At 34.4% G+C, this 19,433-nt stretch overlaps 1 protein-coding gene across 3 annotated transcripts in view; it reads left to right on the top strand.

The window, feature by feature from the left end:
- Positions 1–19,433, top strand: part of RNF13 (ring finger protein 13) — a 130,187-nt gene that overhangs the window by 38,645 nt on the left and 72,109 nt on the right. For all 3 annotated transcript variants that reach the window (XM_025290008.3, XM_006063113.4, XM_044946073.2), the window contains one exon: positions 8,333–8,458. In XM_025290008.3, coding sequence (XP_025145793.1) covers positions 8,333–8,458 — 126 coding nt within the window. Of the gene's footprint in view, positions 1–8,332; positions 8,459–19,433 lie in introns of those variants that run through there.

The following is a 19,433-nucleotide window of genomic DNA, read 5'->3' as shown; positions in this document are numbered from 1 at the left end:
GAATTCTAAAATACAAAGGCATTTTCAATTGTACAGACTTTGATCATATTCAAAGAATGCTTCTTCAGTGACTTTTGAACATATAAAATAAGCCTTTACCTGTTAATTTCAAAGGTGATGATTGCTTATTCATGTATTACTGAATCAAGGAATATAGAATCTCGTTAGAGATAGAAAATAATGAAGAATTATTTCATTATGGTAGCTTATCACTTAGATGTGGGGCAGCTGGGAGAGAGCATAAAAGGGAGGGCCTGAAAAGAGTGCATGAGAAAATCCATGGCATCTCACCCATCTTATGTGGAATTCCTAAAATCTAACCTTGGTTCCTTTCCCTTGTTCCACAGTTTGGGCCCTCGTCTCTTCCACCATCCTTGGACCCACTCGCATTGTCCTGTTTGTTCTCTTGCCACCTTGGAAGTGAAAGGAGGCTTAGGTTCTGATACTGTAAATCAACGTAGTCAGCCTACATGCATCCCTGCTTCACTGCTGGGCATTTCTGTTGTCGTTCACTTAGTAGTTTTCATTAGATTTTCTTGCTGGCTTTATCAATTTGATATGGTAAAAATTGGTAATTACCTAAAAAGTACTTTTTTATTCCTTTGCCCATGAAAACCTATTTTTCTGGTTATAAGAGTTAATATATGGTCACTATACAAATTAAGATGATGTAGGATGTGAAAAGAAGAATTTGAAAATCATCCATTTGTATATATTACTTTGCAACTTCTTAAAATTTGGCAATATCATAACATACCCAATATCATGGGTATCTTTTCATGTAAAAATATATGTATTCATAGCATCACTAGAAATTCTGTAATTTATTGCAGTACTGGAATTATACCATAATGTACCAATCCCTTGTGTCATAATACATTTAGGTTGCTCTTAATTTTAAAAATTATGAAATATTGGAAACAGAGTAGGGAAACAACAGAATATCCAATATACCTACTACTTAGATGCGAATAGTTTACCATTTTTTAAAGAAGAAATAAAGTGTTACCAATACCACTGAAACATTCTTTCTATGCTCCCAATTAGGTTCCCTTATCTTCCCTCTCATAGATAATAATTACCCTGAAATTTATATTTCCCATTTAATGTCATAAAACATGTTACCTTATAAACACTGTTGTGCGTGCTTTTATATGTTTCATGAGGCTTTTAAACTTGCCTTTTTCATCCTACAATGTATTTGAAATTCATGTTATTATATAGTCTTAATTCATTTCAAAGAATAGTACTTCATTTTATGACTATGCTATAATTTATTTTTTTATTCTTTTGTTGGTAGATATGTAAGATTCCCGTTTTTAGCTATTATAGTGTTACACTGAGTAGCCTTAAAATTATCTCCTTGCGTACAGTATAATTAAAGGTTGTTTCACAGTCATCAAATCAGTGGGGAAAAAAAAAGTCTTATCAATGGCTGACAAGGAAATGGGAAACCAAGTATTCTTGTGTATGGCTGGTATATGAACTTCTGACCACTTTGGAGAGATTGATAGTATCAAGCTTCTTTAAATTAGAGTTTGCCATGGTGAAATAATTTATTTTTTCCCATACTTAACTGTATTTTTTATTTAATTTAATAAAGAAATCGGTGATCATCATCTTTGAAGTTAACCAAAAATCCAATACCAATACCAACACTTATTATTTTGTATTGTTCTCCTTAATTTTATCTGTGTACCTGCACCACCCCTTCCTGCTATTCACCATTCTCTTTGAATACTGTATACTGAGACAATTTCAGTAGTTAGAATCTGACCATTGCTATCAGTAATTTTAAGTTCTGACCCCCTTAATCAGCCTGATAACCAGATTATATTCAACTTTAGTTAACTAGATTGTGCTCAACTATAACTGAGTTATTGTAGAAGGAAATGACTACCCACTCCAGTATTCTTGTGTGGGAAATCCCATAGAAAGAGGAGCTTGGCAGGCCACAGCCCATAGGGTTGTAAAGAGTCGGACATGACTTAGATACTGAGCACATGACTGACTTGTGATAATGACAAATTGTAAACAGTTATGATGACATATTACTCAGGATTCACTTTGGTTTGTAAAACTGAAGGAGAATTTCTTTGCTGTCTTTTAAGTTTTCACAGATTTACTTTCTGTATTTGTTTCTGAACTTTTTGTTATCAAAGATTTTGTTAAGAACTGTGTAATTGATTAACACATTTAAAGCTTTTATGTTCTTAGAGGATTTGCCAAGTACTACGGACTATAAAATATGAATAAATATTCCTTACTGATGTGTATTGATTATATGGCAATATAGAAGACTGTCCTAAAGGACATATAATTACAGTGTAAGCTCAATTCACTTAAAATTCCTCAGTTTTAAAGAAACCACCTTGTTGGATATATCAAGTCCTACAAGTGTACCAGTCTTTTGAGCTTTTAATTTTCCACTTTGTTGATTCACCGTATGTGTACTAAAGTCACTTCCGTCATGTCCAAGTCTGTGACTCTGTGGACTACAGCCAGCAAGGCTTCTCTGTCCATGGAGGTTCTCCAGGCGAGAATACTTAAGCGATTGCCGTGTCCTCCTCCAGGGGATCTTCCTGACCTAGGGATCAAACCTGTGTCTCAGTATGTCTCCTGCATTGGCAAGTGGATTGTTTACCACTAACTCCACCATGTAAACCCCTGTTTGTTCAGACTGAAGTGACAATTTTTAATTTTTCTTAAGAATGATAATGGTATGAGTGGGTATTCTGGTGAAATAGTATGCAGCCTATTACTAACTAAAAAGCATTGTCCACCAGAGGGTGCAGTGATTTTGTTTTCTAAAATGTCAAAATACACCCCCTGAGTGAAGCAATATCTCTGCATGCTGAATGAGAAGCATGTACCAGGTGACTTTTCCTCATAGAGCTTGAGAGTTACAAAATCAAAATCCTGACAAATAACTACTTCTATGTTAAGTAAAACTCAAGGCAACAGTCTTTACATTTTTATATATTATGTTGTTATTTTTAAGAATTAAATTTGATACTAGAATTAAATCTGCCCTTAAGTCTTAAAAGATAGGTTCTGAAAAGAGAAGAAATATAGCTTAGTAGCAGCATGTCAAAATTTTGTTGAAAGGACTGTAATGTGTTTGTCAGAAACCTAATTTGGTTTTATGGCACATCAATTGACATATAGTATCTAGAAAAGGTTAAATTTAGTGTGATATTTCCTGTCTGTTGTTGTATTGGTCAGATCACTTATAGTAGTATATTAGGTTTGGGCACCAGACTGAACTATAGTAAAGTTTAAGAACCAAGTCAAACATCACCTTTTCTGTTACTGCCTCACATAGAATAATTATCTCTGATCTGTGCATTTGTACTTCATGTTGTTTTTATTTTGTTTTATCTTATTGAACTTAATGAGTAATGGTTAAGGGGTGTTTTACTGCCTAAGAGGAGAGTAATCTCCAGCAATTTGTGAAAAGGGAATTAAATGTACCTTGTATGTGAAAGTTACTGGTAGATTTTAGAAGAATGGTCTAACAAAGCATTAGAGAAAATGGCAGTGGATCTTTTTAACATCCTAGAAACAAATTAATCTGTCACACATTAGGAAAATGTTAGCTGATAAAGTCTGATTGATCAGTGTGACTCTTTTTGTCTGTGTTTGAATGTAAAAGTTATGACAGGTTCTATTGACATCTTTATCATTTGAAATGGTTGTATTAAATTTTGGAATCAACCTTAACTGCCTTTTAGATGAACGATTTGTTCATTTTTGTAAATGTGCCTTTCTCTTCTTATTGCCCATTTTGTTCTTCACCTGGTTTGTTTTTTTTTTCTGTCCAGCAGTGGGGGTATGGCAGAGTGGTTGAGAATGTAGGGTCCGGAGCCAGACTTCCTGGGATTACATGCCTGCTCTGTGTAACCTTAGACAAGTTACCTAACTCTTTTGAGACTCAGTTTCCTCCTCTTTACAATGGGGATCTAACAATAGGAGTTACCTCATAGGGTTATTGAAAAGATTAAATGAATTAGGGCATTTAAAGGGCATAGTGCATGACACACAGTGCTCAGCGCCATGGCTCAACGAATGTTAACTGCCTGCTATTACTGCAGTTGTTAATTATTAATAACCTCAGGTATTCACTAACAAAACAGCTCACCACTTTTTTTTCTTCATGCTTTTACTTTTATATTCTTACAAAGGGAATGATGCTCTGTTCCCTTGCTTTCAGCATTTTTGTTGACATTATCATTGCATATACTCTCCTTAACCTAGGTCAAGAAGATTCCCTGGAGGAGGGCATGGCAACCCACTCCAGTATTCTTGCCTGGAAAAGTCCCATGGACAGAGGAACCTGGTGGACTACAGTCCATAGGGTCGCAAAGAGCTAGACATGACTAAAGATACTGAGCACACACACATACTCTTCTTAATTTTGTTCATTGTATGGTTGCCATTCAAACTGAAGGGAGGAAAGTCTAAGGCTTTTCAGCCTGAAACAGTCTTTTAAATAAAACCATTTTTTAAAATTATCCGTCTCTTTTTTACTTCATTAACAGTGTAATTTATCAGCCAAAGTAATTCTCTCATAACACTTACCCTGCAGTTTCACAGTTCTAAATACTTTGAAAGTGTTAAAACAAAATTATATTCAGTATGATTTTTAAGTTTAGGTTATTTGAATATTCCAGTTAAAACATGGTAACTCAGACCACTTTGGAAAACTGAATTACTTGGTGGTATTTACTAAAGCTTGAAACTGTGATCCAGCTTGATATCCTATGGTTCTTCTTTGTACATAAACATCATGCGCATGTGTTCATGAAAGTACTTGTACTGGAAAGTTTATAACAGCACTGTTTGTAATAGTGCCTACTATAAATTACCCGAATGCTCATCAGTAGAATACATTTTGGTATATTCATACCATGTAATACTATAGAGAAATGAAAATGTAAGATCTGCCAAATACATCTTAACAATATGGTTGCTGAAGAGCAGGAATGAGTCTGAGAAATACAGTACTGAGAGAAAGAAGTCTAAAAGAGAATCTGCTGTATGTCTGGTTCTGCTTATGTTAAGTATAAAATTAGGCAAAATCTGATCTAAGCTCTTCAAAGTCCATGTAGTGACATTGCTGATTGGTTGGGGGGACGGGTAGTGACTGACAGGGATGATGAAGGGAGCTCATGGAGTGCTGTTAATACCTGTTTCCTGATACAGGTATGTTCAGTTTGGGAACACTCATCAAGCTGAAAAACCATCTTTTGTGCACTCTGCTTCATGTATTGCCATAAAAGCTTTTTAAAAAATCCATAAATATATATACCACAAACCTATTCTGTTATACATTTGATGATACTGAGGTGCCAGTCTGAATGCACTATTTTTGTCCTGACTCCTTGTTTCATCATCAGAGAATTACAGCAACAATGGTAAGAAAGATGGGCATCCCCTCTGAGTCTCCTCGACATTGGTAGTTTTCTTGGGCTTCCTACATATTGGTGTAAACTGCCCCATCAGTAAATAAGGATAAGGAGGATCCTTGATCACAGAGCAAGCATCCTTTTAATAAAAAGGAATTGGCTGTAGAGGGAAACTTGAGGCATGTGGACCTGGAATAAAGCAGCACCTTCTTGGCCACTCTTTAAAGGACTAGAGAGTTCTGCTAAATTAATTGGCAAACTCCATTACACTGCCTTGTAGACTTTGTGGATGAAACAAAATAAATTTTCACTGTTTTAAGTGACATATCTGGGGGAGGGATAGGAACTGGTAGGCTATTTTATCAAGTTACTGTTTTTAGCATAGTCCACAGGAAAAATAATATTCAATAATTTTAAGACCTGTTTTGGGGAATTCCCTGGTGGCCCAGTGTGTGCTTTCACTGCCAGGTATTCTGGTTTGATCCTTGGTTAGGAAACTAAGATCCCATGAGCCATGTGCCCCCCCTCCCCAAACAAAACAAAACAAAAACCTGTTTTTTTTCTTTTTTAGGCTTCAGTTTCTGTTAATACAAATAGATTTTTTTTTAATTTTTAGCTTATGTGTATTTAAGTTTTATAAATTATCTTATGTCTAAAAATAATACATAATAATAATATATACATTATAATACATACACAAAATAATACATAACAGATTCATCAATACAGAAATGATTAAAAAGCAAAAGCCTTTTCCTGGTTCCACTCGTAGACCTTTTTGTGTTCCTGTACGTACTATACATTTATTGATTCTAAAGTGAAGTTGCTCAGTCATTTCCAACTCTTTGCGAACCGTGGACTGTAGCCTGCCAGGCTCCTCCGTCCATGGAATTTTCCAAGCAAGGATACCAGAGTGGGTTGCCATTTCCTTCTCCAGGGGATCTTCCCGACCCAGAGATCGAGCCTGGGTCTTCCGCACTGCAGGCAGACTCTTTACTGTATGGATCACTAGGGAAGTCCCATGTTGATACATTGATTCTAAGATTCTAAGCCCCGTATTGATTCCAAGATAACACTTTATTACCCCATGTTTTAACGTATCTGAAATTGGGATGTGTCTTTCACTGTTATCCGCTAGATGGCGATCATGATGGAGTTGTCCTCACAGGAAATTTGGTCATAGCTGTTCATATTGTCTTCACTTCAGTTGAGTTATATACCCCCTTGCCGCCACATGGCTTGAGTTTAATTGCTGTTATAAGTGTCTTGAAAAGAACTGTGGTATGTGATTTGGTTTTAAGACATAAAGTTAGTTTGTGTGCAGAAAGGCACAGGAAAGGCAGCAGGGAGCAAATTTAATATGAATGAAGTAAGTATTCTTTGTTGGGAGGATAACCACAGTTCTGTTTCCTTGCAAAGTAAAAACCAAGTGCTTTATGGAGTCAAGAAAGGGAGTTATTCTTTGAGTAAGTGAAGGTATGCTGTATTTTATTCCTGAAACATGTGCAAAAACATTCTCTCACAAGCCAGGCAATTCATATAAGTCAGGAGAAGTTACCAAATCCTGTAGAATAGATGGTTGGTGCAACCAGTTCATGTACCATACAGGACTGTTTTAAGACACTGTATCATAGCCTTGATTACTCAGTTCAGTCGCTTAGTCGTGTCCAACTCTGAGACCCCATGGACTGTAGCACGCCAGGCCTCCCTGTCCGTCACCAACGCCCGGAGCCTACTCAAACTCATGTCCATTGCATCAGTGATGCCATCCAACTATCTAATCCTCTGTTGTCCCTTCTCCTCCTGCCTTCAGTCTTTCGCAGCATCAGGGTCTTTTCAAATGAGTCAGTTCTTCGCATCAGGTGGCCAAAGTATTGGAGTTTCAGCTTCGGCATCAGTCCTTCCAGTGAATATTCAGGACTGATTTCCTTTAGGATGGACTGGTTGGATCTCCTTGCAGTCCAAGGGACTCTCAAGAGTCTTCTCCAATACCACAGTTCAAAAGCATCAGTTCTTCAGCGCTCAGTTTTCTTTATGGTCCAACTCTCACATCCGTACATGACTACTGGAAAAACCATAGCTTTGACTAGACGGACCTTTGTTGATAAAGTTATAAAATTACTCACTTCTTATAAATGAATTTGAAGACTTTGATAATATCTTTATGTGTTTATTCAGTGTTTTATATCTATTATTTTGGTTTTTCTGTTTTAAACTATTAATATAGCATTTTATATTAATACATTTTAGATGTCAAACCATTCTGTATTTTTGGGAGAGCAACTTGCTGTTTTTTTTTTTAAATTGGTAGTTATTTTGTGAATGCCTTTTCAGTTTAATATGTATAGATTTATCTTATTCCTTTTAGTGATTCTATTATTTTCCACTGAAAGAATATATTATAATTTCTTAAATGGCTGCCATATTGATGTGCATAATTTCTGGTTAAAAGCAATGTAAGAGGGAACATCTTGCTACATACACCTTTATATACCCAGACTAGTGATTCTATAGAATAAATTCCTAGAAATGCTGTGCATTTTCATTGTTTGATGAAAGAAAATCAATAGTTAACTTTTTAAAAAGTATTCACTTGATTTAGAAATGTGAATCATTGTTGGAAAATATATCAACATACTAACAGTGGTTGTCTCTGGGGTGATGGACTTATGTGTCCATTATTTTTTTTTATGTTTAATAGTAAAAATGGAATTTTAAAAAATGCTTAGGAAACCAAATACTACTTTAGTAGTTCTGAGGTTGTGAGCAGTTTGCAGGTAGAAACTGTTGTAGTTGCCAGATAATTCATCTAGCGTAATGCAAAATGTGGGGAGCAAATTCAAAAGGTGTTTATAGAAGTACGTTGAATTCTTTTTTTTTTATTTTTAGTTTAACAGAAAACTTACTGCTAATTCTTTTTTTAGGGTTTTTTGATTAACTCAAAACCAGAGAATGCCTGTGAACCCATAGTGCCTCCGCCAGTAAGAGATAATTCATCTGGCACTTTCATCGTGTTAATTAGAAGACTTGATTGTAATTTTGATGAAAAGGTAATGTTTCTGTTTTCATTTTTTGGTTACTGTTTGTTTAGCCAGCTAGTTTAAATTCTCTCTTGTTTCAGAAAGGATTTAAGAAAGTTTACACAATTCATTCAGATTAAATAAAGGAGTAAGGACAGAAACAAAATGAGACAATGAAAGGAAAGACAAGAATGAGTTTACTTAACTTTTATTCATTTGCTATAAAATTTAAGCTTTTAGCTGCCAGTACAAAGAGGAAAACACCATCAGTTTTATGATTCGCAGTTTTACCTAATAACTATTCATTCTAAGACTTTTCATGTGGTTATTGGGCATCTTAAACTGTGGTTTAATAGTGGTCTTGCTTGATCTAACCTAGAAATGGAAATGTTAGTCTTTATGTCTTCACCCTCCAGTATGATTACAACTTCTGTATCTATATCTTTGTTGATGCTGGGATTCTCTTTTGTAATAAGCTGGCTGTCACATGTATAAAGTTTGTCTCCATGAAGTGGGTTACGCTGGCATTTCAAATAGTTAAAGTTTGCCATAGGACTTCCCTCACTATCATCAATTCAGCTCTAAAGATGTGAGATTTTAAGGTTTGTTTTTTGTTTTTTTATTTATTTTGTTTTTTTGTTTTTTAATACTATCTTTAAAAATCTGCTTTTGGATTGTCTCCTTGTAAGGCGAGCCAGATTGAGGCCTGTTACTTTTATTGAACCATCTCAAACTTGAGTGTCTTACATGTTTAGAGAAGAGACGTGGGATATCATTTCATGTACTTTCCATGCTTGATCTTAGATGATTTATCTGTTAAGTAAGGCTACTCTGACTCCTGCTGTGCCTGCCTTTTTGTCTCTGCTCCTTTCATTTCATGAAAGAAATTACACTTCCATAATAAACTTTTTAAATGAATAAAATAATAACTGTAAAGGAGTTTGCAAATGTAGAGCACTTTGTAAATAATAAATGTTTTTATATTGTATATTAGTTCCAAATTTAAACTCTTGATTGCCTTTAAATGGGAAATAGAGCTTGAAGTCAAATGTGTTAGATTTCCTTCTCTTTCTAATTGTTATGCTTTTATAGTAGTTTGAATTTAAACTGTTTTAAGATTTGATCTAGAACTAAATTATAATAATTACAGATTGTTCCAACAAAAATGATTATATTTTTTAAAATATTATATTATATTAATAATAAAAATTATATTAATATTTGATAATTTCATGCCACTAAGAAATGGAAAGTAAGCTAATTCTGCTGATTTCAAGGTTTATTGCATCATTAAGGTATGTAATATTTGTCTTAGTCCAGTCTTTGGTAATTCAAAACTAAAATACCTTTTATTTTTTTAAAGTAACTTTCTTTTTAGGTGGTGATGGGAGGTGTTGCACTACAACATTTAGGGAAATACTGTCATTAAATAATTATTTTGGGGGTTAAAACCCAACTCAGGAATGGATAGGAGGGCTTGTTTGTCCTCCGATCCCTTCAGTGGATCCTCATCACATACATGTCTGAGTATTTCTAATGGAATTTCCTGATTTAGCTAATATTCCAGCTCATCACTTTCCACTTCCTGTCTTGAATTTTGTGCTGTAGCCATATCACCTACTGAAATCTCTCAACTTGCTGTGTTTTTGTGCCTTCACACATACTGTTTTCTCTGTCCAAGATCTCTAAGATGACCTTTATCGCCTGTATTTCTGGCCATTTCATTTAAGTGCTAACTGAGACCATTACCTCTTCTGGAAGCCTTACTTTTCTTTCTCCCCTCCCTCGGGCAGAACAAATCATTCCAGCTCAATGTGCCTTTATATCTCTTTATCACATTGTTGTTTTCTGTTATATATATTTCACTTATATGCAGGCTTACTGTGTTTAGAATTCATGTTTTAACTATATTTAAATATCTAATTTGTATTATAGTGCATAGTAGGAGAGCAATGAAAGTTTGTTAAACTATGTAGTATAGTAAGTCTTCTACTTGTGTGTATAATGTATTCTTTAAAAGCACTTGCACATAAAGAATATGTAAAAACGTTTTAATTTAGGATTCTAATCTTAGAAAAAAAACGTTAAAATCTTTCTTATATAACTCATTGTGTAGACAGTCTTAATGGATAAAGTTCTATTCTGTACATATTCTTTAACTTCGTTAATTTTCCTTCACAAATATACAACAGAATATATTATAGACATTTAAAGTGAAAGATTTCTTACTCATATTATTTCTAATGATTTATTTCAGTTATATTAAATTTACAAGACATTAATTTACTGAGGGAGACATATTAGTTGTATTCAAGATCTGGAAACAGATTGCATACATTTGAATCACATCTTTATCATTTATAGTAGTGTGATCTTAGACAAGTTATTTTTATCTGTGTGCCTCAATTTCTTTATCTGTAAAATATAATTATAAATGTTCCTAGAATTGTTACAAGGATCAAATGAAATAATCAGTGTTGAATGCTTGTCAGACAATGCCTTGCACACAGTGACTAAGCAGTAGTTATTAACCATCAATGTTTTATTGATTCTTTCATTATTGGTATAAAATAGAATAAGGGTAAAGCTGGCAAAGGTGCTGACTGTACTAGGCTGAGAGGTCCTGTAATCTACTGTCTGCAAGCTGGATAACTAGGAAAACCAGTGGTGTAATTCAGTTAGGGTCTGAAAGCCAGAGAACCAGGGGATCTGATGGTATAATCCTAGAGTCCAGAGACCCAAGAACTAAGAGCTCTGAAGTTTAAGGGCAGGAGAATGTGGATGTCAAGAACAGAGAGAGGGAATTCACCCTTCCCTTCATCTTTTGTTCTGTTTGGAACCTCTAGGAATTTGATGATTCCTATTCACATTGTTGAGGGTGGATCGTCTTTCCTCAGTCTACTGAATGAAATGATAAACATTTCAAAAACCCCCCTCACAGACACCTGCCTAAATATTTTACCAGCTCTCTGGACATCTCTTAGCCCAGTCAAATTAACACATGTATTCAGTTCTCACCTTTCAGAAACTAATCATTGGCTGATAAGTCACACTGTGATATCGTAACTCATGTCAACTGATGTGTAAAATTTTTAATTTGGCTTATAAAGGACAGTGTTATCATGCCAGTGTATAATGTATACAAAATAAGTTTCATAAATACACAAGCTTATGAATTACAGATCACCTGTCAAGGTAGGGTGAGTGGATAAAGTCATCATGATTACTGGGAAAACAACTGGAATCTCATTCCAAAGAAAATTTCTTTTCTAATGGTGATCACTGGTAAACAGGCTATTAGCTTTATTAGCTATAATCTTCAGATCAGAAATCCATGACTGTACTTTTCTGACTTCCAAATTGATGATTAAGTTTTGTAGTAAGTGTGTTACAGAAACCAATCATTTACAATTTATATATGGTACTTCTTTTCTGAATTGCAAATTAATAGCTCTTTGTGGATACTCAATAGTGGTTCATTCATGTGTAGCCACAATTTTTTATGAATAAATTGACTTAAGAAAATAGTTGGAAAAAGAGCTCATTTTCTTATTCCTGATGTAGCGTGCTAGGACTGAATACTGACAAAAGCTTAATTCAGCACCATACCGTATGCTACAGTATATTGAGAATAGTTACAAAGTGGTTTTTTTGCTATGCCTCCTATCCAAAGTGAAACCCAAATTATCTCAGACAAATGAGAATTGGCACCATCTTACAGAGCTTTCTTTGGTGAAACGAGCCCTTTCCATTGTAGATAGCAGAAGAGAAAAGAAGTAAAAAATATAATTCTCTCAAGATTCTTCAAATGATTAATGGTGGTGGGTATTTCAAGGTTTACTTATTATAAATCTTTAGACTTTTTTTGAAGAACATTATGCTATAATTAAAGAAACCTAAACTTCTCTTATTCCCTCTTAAAAGTAAAAGAGTGAAAGCTCTATGTTACAATAAAGGAGATGACAGATTTTCTACGCAAACTATCCCAAGTGGTTTGTGACTCAAGGTAGCTAATAAGACACTGAAATGCAATTAACAGTTTTTGGAAGGTAGAAAATTGAATTGTTTGTACCATTTTAAAATAGACTACTGTTTTAATTTTTTTTTTAATCTTTTGTCAAAAGAAGCACATTTGAGCCTTTTAGTCTTCTTGCCCTGGAGAGATAATAGCAGAACCCATACTCAGAATTTGTATTTGGATATGTGGAATGTCCAGAAGGCCAGTAATAACTATTGATTACATGCCAGCTGCTTAATCTGAAAACAGTCACTTTTACTTACACTGACAAAAACTGTATCTTCTGAGAAATACAGCTCTTTAGAGGAAAAGCAGAACAATGTTATTTTGTTTATCTTTGTGCACTTGTGCTTCACTGTGACAAAATATAATTGTTTGAAAATGTTAGTTTTTGGTGAGTGTTTGAAATTAGGAAAACATTTCTGGCTTTCTGGTAAATAAATTAAGGCTTTATTAAATCTTCTAGTTAGAAAAATGACTTCATAGCATTCTGAGGCAGAGAGTTCTCAAAAGACTTGAATTGGCATCCCAGTGGGAAATAACATTTAAAAATTTTTGTAAAAATACTTGGTTATTTCAAGAACATTAAAATAATCACTTAAAATAGAACTTTTCTAAACTACACAGATTTCTGTGTTTATAGTAAAAATATCATTAGTTATCAAAAATCTGTTCATTGCAGTCCAAAATGTTACCTTGTGGTTTTAATGCTAAGTCAACTTCTTCAAATAGTTGATTTGCTTTATTTCAACTGAACTCAAGGGAAGCTTGGTAAACAGAAATGGTGTAGTGCATGTACTTCTGTTGAATCTTATTACTGCTTAATGCTCTAGTGATTATTTTCGAAAAATGTAGCTAGCTGCAGGAGGCTGAAAGGACTTAGATATTATTCCCTCCATATTTCAGGGAGGGGGTTCATTAGATTGGATTGCAGATGAATACAATCCAAGGAATATGTTGGTACTCATTTTCTGTTGGATTGAGACTTTTACAAAACCTAACTGGGGCACAAACCCCTACTTGACCTGTCTTCTGTCTCTGTCAAGTCACATCTGTACTTTGCCTGTCCCCCTACCTTAACCATGAAGAATTTACAAGTCCCAGTAGGTGCTGAGCAGTCTCTTCCCCTCTGTCTTGGTTTCTACCGTGTCCTTCATTTGAGTATCTTCCCTCGCTTGTCTGCCTGGCTTGTTTTAGGTCTCAGATGAAGTTTCATCTCCTACCTGAAACCTTCCCTAATCTTCAAGGCAGAGCAGATCACTTCTTTTATATATTGCTTGTTTAATCCTCTGTCAGCCTCTGTGAGGGAAAAGATCATGTTTTTGTTTCTACAACTCAAATTCCTAATACATTGTGTGGCACTTGGTAGATGATTAATAAATATTTGCTGAATTTAGAATATTTAGAAAATCCTAATGGCTTAAAATTAAATTTAAGTAGATTAGGGAATAAACAGTATTATTGGAACATTCTGTTGGCTTCATTTTCATTTCACTTAATGTTCTTGGAATGCCCTTGTAAGTATTTCTAAATCTAGATAGTCATGTATCCCACATTTTTCTCTGGGTCTAAATATTTTATGATAATTAAAAAATTAACTTAAACATTTTTGGGTTATTTGTGTGATCTTATTATTATAATAACAAATAATAAAAATTTTGGAGTGAAATTCGGTCTTCTTACAAAATAGGCATCTAGTTTTTCTTTCTAAGCTTACCTTTCATTCTCCTCTCTCAGGCCTCCAGGCTGATACAGTATATGGTATTCTCAGAATTGCACTTTTATTTCAGGAGTACTAAGCAAGTAGATATGAACTTAATTAGAAGTTTAACTCATATATTGAAGTCATCTATAATATCATTATTTAAATTTTCTTACTCTTTTCTATATTTCTATAAAGTAACCTATAATGTTTGTCACTAATCTACTTTGGAATCCTGTATAAAAGATTTCACCAAAGAAACATGTTAAATAATACTCAGTAGATGGAAGCATTTCTACCCATATAGGATTCAGATAGCTCTGTGCTACTAGTGCATTAATTTTTTCATTTCTTTCTTCCACCCTTTGGTGAAAATATCTGTGTGTTAATAATTAGGTTCCTTTATATAAAAATTCATTCAGTATTAAAACAGTGAAACATTCTCTTCTTTTACAAGGAAAGTAATATTTAATGAAAGAAAAAGCTGAAAAACAGTAAATTACGTGTACTTTATCCTAACCTAGTGAAAACATATAATGCCAGTAACTGCATTTACATAGCTCTTTAACACACATTCTTTTATTGGAAGTATAGTTGATTTACAATATTATATTGGTTTCAGGTGTACAACACAGTGATTCAAAACTTTTAAGAATTATACTCCCATTTAATGTTATTATAAAATATTAGCTTTATTTTCCTGTGCTGTACAATATATCTTTGTTGCTTACCTAGTTTAATCCCATATCCCTATCTTGCCCCTTCTCTCTGCAATCAAGTGACCAACTGAAGTGGCTCAGTCATGTCTGACTCTTTGCGACCCAAGGACTGTAGCCTACCACACTTCTCTATCCATGGGATTTTCCAGGCAAGAGTACTGTAGTGGGTTGCCATTTCCTTCTCCAGAGGACCTTCCCGACCCAGGGATTGAACCCGGGTCTCCTGCATTGTAGGCAGACGCTTTACCGTCTGAGCCACTGTCTACTGATATTTTGTTATATACATTCGTTTCATTGTTTAGATTCCATACATAAGTGATAACATAAAGTATTTGTCTTGTTCTGTCTGAGTTATTTCACTAGTATTACACTCTCTAGGACCATCCATGTTTTTGCAAATGGGACAATTTCATTATTTTTTCATTTTTAGTTGTATACTGCATCTTCTTTAGCCATTCATCTATTGACGGACATTTAGGTTGCTTCCATACCTTGGCTATTGTAAATAATTCTGCTGCAAACATTGGGATGCATGTATCTTTTCAAATTAGTGTTTTCGTTTTTTTCAGATATAGTCCCAGGAATGGGATTGCTGGATCATATGGTAATTCTATTTATAGTTTTTTGATGAGCTTCCATAGTATTCTCCATAGTGGCTGAACCAATTTACATTCCCACCAACAGTGTATGAGGGTTCCCTTTTCTCTACATTGTTGACAACATTTGTTACTTGTAAACTTTTTGATGATAGCCATTCTGACAAAAGGGGCTTCCCTGGTAGCTCAGCTGGTAAGGAATCTGCCGGTAATGCAGGAGACCCAGATTCAATCCCTGGGTTGGGAAGATCCCCTGGAGAAGGGAATGGCTACCCACTCCCGTATTCTGGCCTGGAGAATTCACTATACAGTCCATGGGGTCACAAAGAGTCGGACACAAGTGACTTTCACTTTCATCTTTCCTTCTGACAAATATTAGGTGATATCTCATTGTGGTTTTTATTTGCCTTTCCCTTATAATTAACTATTATGAGGGAAATTGAGCATAATTGAGCATCTTTTCATGTACCTGTTAGACATTTGTATGTCTTCTTTGGAAAAATGTCTATTCAGGTCTTCTGCCCAATTTTCAATTGGGTTCTTTGTTTTTGATACTGAGTTGTATGCAGTTTATATACTTGAGATATTAAGCCCCTATTGATCATATCATTTGCAAATATTTTCTCCCACTCAGTGGGTTATCTTTTTGTTTTAGCAGTGATTTCCTTTGCTATGCAAAAGCCTTAAGTTTAATTCAGTCCCATTGGTTTATTTTTGCTTTTTATTTCTTTTGTCTTAGGAGGCAAATCCAAAACACCATTGATCTGATTTATATCAAAGAATATTCTGCTTGTGTTCTCTTCTAGGAGTTTTATGATTTCAGGTTTTAAATCTAGGTCTCAAGTCCTTTTTGAGTTTATTTTAGTATGTGGTATGAGGGGATGTTCTAATCTCATTGTTTTCTGTGTAGCCGTCAAATTTTCCCAGCACCAATTATTTATGAGACTCTCTTTTCTCCATTGTATATTCTTAACTCCTCTGTCTTAGATTCCACACACATTGTTTCCTTTAAAATAAAGTTATTCAGATTATTCAGGTACACATTAAATGAAGAATGTCTAGTTAAGAAGATGGAATCTAAAGAAAGAGGGAAAGATGGCTTATGTCACTGAATTCCTTTTAATGAGAGTGAAAACATCAGACAGATAGATGATACTCCGTGAACACCGTGCACCCATCCCCTGCAGATGCCCCGTGTTTCTGATGTTACCCGCTCTCAGGTGAAGTAGCTCTTCCAGTGTGTACTGTAGTGATTCTGAAATATGTGCTGGAAAGAATGATGTTGGATTTAATCTTGGTAGGATTGCCACAGTTCTGGATCTTATTTCAACAATTGCTTATTCCCTACTGTACTGTAATGTTTCCAGAAATTTTTATCCTATAGATAGAATTAACAGTTTTTACATTAAACCTGAATTGCCTACTGTTGTTTCATTCTCATCGTCATTGATTTGATCATTTGACAAAGAAATTTTACTTCTTGATTTCTTCTTACTTCTTCAGATGAAAGAACATAGCTACATTTTGACAGTTATCTCTGTCCTCTAAGTCTCCTCTATGAGTTTCTTTACTTCATCTCTTTCCCTTACAGGGAAAACAGTTTCTTTCCCTGTGTTAGATATCCACATTGGGAAAGAGTGTAGTTTGTGTCCAGGCTGATGGTTGAGTTATTGTTGTTTCCTGTTGGCAATTCTGAGAGAAAAGAAAATCCGTTTTCCAGAGAATTTTTTTTTCAGTTGGCATTTGGAAATACTTAGAAGCAGAGTTACACTACATTTTCTGCAGAGGCTCTATAGAGGCTGGACAGTAAAGTAGTGCTCCAGTTCTCAGATTACAACTGGAAGTGCCAAAACCCACTGTACAGCCAGGGTGGACAGAAGAGTCCAGGCTCCACAACCACCCAGCATCCGTGTGATGCTTTTTTGACTTTTTACCTTTTGTGTTTTCAAACATAGCATAACACAGAAAAACTGTTCATAATGTATGTATGTACCATTTAAGTTGCAATTTAAATAGTAAAATAAATATCTGAGCACTCACTATTTAGCTTAAGAGAGACCTGTTACTTACTAACGTAACCAGACTTCATTGGAGACTTTGTTAGGTAAATCTTTTAGATTTTATTTCATTTACAGATTATGTTAGACTTGTATTAATAGCTTGTTTTCGTGCAGGAACTTCCTATTTGGAGAATTCTTATGATAATTTCAGATGTTTTAATAAAATGATGTTAAGTGTACCACAAAGTGACTGCTAATTAAAACTGCTCATTTTCTGTCCTGTGTTTGAAAAGTTTGTGATAGGAAAGATTCTTGGCTGAAGCCAGAGCAAATCCCAGCCAGCATTACTGTGCATTTCCTCTTTCTTTAGAGATTCTTTCTTTTTGCCCCATAATATTTTACCCCCTCTTGCTTGATTCTAGCCTAAAAAAAAAAAGCCCCATGGGTATATCTTTTCTCACTTCAGTTTCTTGGGAGTAGGACTTATATTTTTATGCAGATCTGTGTGCTGAGCTTACAGTATAGTGCTTAGAGCCCCCAAATGAGTAGGCAGTAGAGGGAGGAGTATATGCAGAGATCTGTCACTAGGGGGCGCTGAGCACCAGAATTCATTCCTAGTAGGCTGATAGCAAGTTTAGATTTATCCTTTTGTTTCACAATAATTTCTTCCAAAAAACTTTATTAACCGTGGTGATTGGGTTAAAATGGAGCTACTGCTGTTGTTAGGATGAGAAATAAGATTTGATTGGAATATGAATCCTGTTAGTATCTAAAAAATCGGAACTTAGTTTGGATCCTTTGTTTTAATATGCACTTTAATATACATAGATAACTAGAGGATACTTTAGGGATACTTTTGTTAAATTTAAATTGCGATTCTCAAAATTAAATATTTAGGCAGCTTTTAACTAATATAGTTTAATTGGTATAGTTCATTATATAAAAGTTTTTTAAAGAAAAGCTTCTTTAATAGCAAGCATCAGAAATAGCTACGTAAAGGTTTATTTGGGTTTTCTTAATGACACCAAGAGAAAAGCATCACTTTTAGTTTTAATCTTTAGTACTAATCATGTGCTAGGTATAATATTAAAACTACATTGGAAACCGCCACATTCAACGACCTATACATTAATGACTTTGATTTTGTGATGGTATGCTACACAATAATATTGTTGGAAAAGCACAATCTATTTTCTGATTGCCGACAATCTACAGAACATTAAAAACTCACTATATGGGTTTCAAACTTTTTTGACTGCAATCTATATAAGAAATTTATTTTTACACATGTCCCCCTAGTATATATATAGCACACAGCCTATAATAAATTTCATAAAACAGTACTTACCTATATTAGCTAAAATACTTTGGTATATGAACTTTCCTTTTATTAAAAAAAGTTCACCCAGGTTCACTAAATTATTTTATTATCTACAGTGTTCAGTACCTTCAGTATTTAGAATTGCTTTCCCATGTACAAAGATTGACGTTAAAATCTATCACAAGGATATAACATAAGATCTTTAATTAATTTTTAAAGTTCCATGGATTCTGGCTTGTTTTCTGGTCTACTTGAAACGAGTAAGTATGGCTTTGCTGATTTTGCAAATTTTACCAGCCCTGCACCCCCCCAAATTTTCTAATGAAACAAATTCAATTTATCTCTCAGCCTAAGTAAGAAATAAACTTGTTTGTTTGTAACATGCCATTTATCAAAAGGTCAGTGCTCTTAGTATATAACCTAAAATAAAAGAAGGAAGCATGCCTTTGTACCACCATAATGTCATAAAATTCCAGCTTTTAAAACCATGTACTTTTCCTGATGACTTTTTCTTGGAACTTTTTCTGTACTTTTTTTTTTTTTTTTAAGAATAGAATTCTAATCAGGTTTTCTCCTTTGCTTCTGTATTGTAGAAAAGAATGTAAGAGTGGAGCAAGGTTAATGACTACTAGTTGTCTAAATACAGAGA

The sequence above is a fragment of the Bubalus bubalis genome, chromosome 1 (genome assembly GCF_019923935.1).
Source record: "Bubalus bubalis isolate 160015118507 breed Murrah chromosome 1, NDDB_SH_1, whole genome shotgun sequence".
NCBI classification, from domain to species: domain Eukaryota; kingdom Metazoa; phylum Chordata; class Mammalia; order Artiodactyla; family Bovidae; genus Bubalus; species Bubalus bubalis.
Note: the sequence above shows the minus strand (reverse complement) of the source record. Positions and strands in the feature narration are given on the sequence as shown.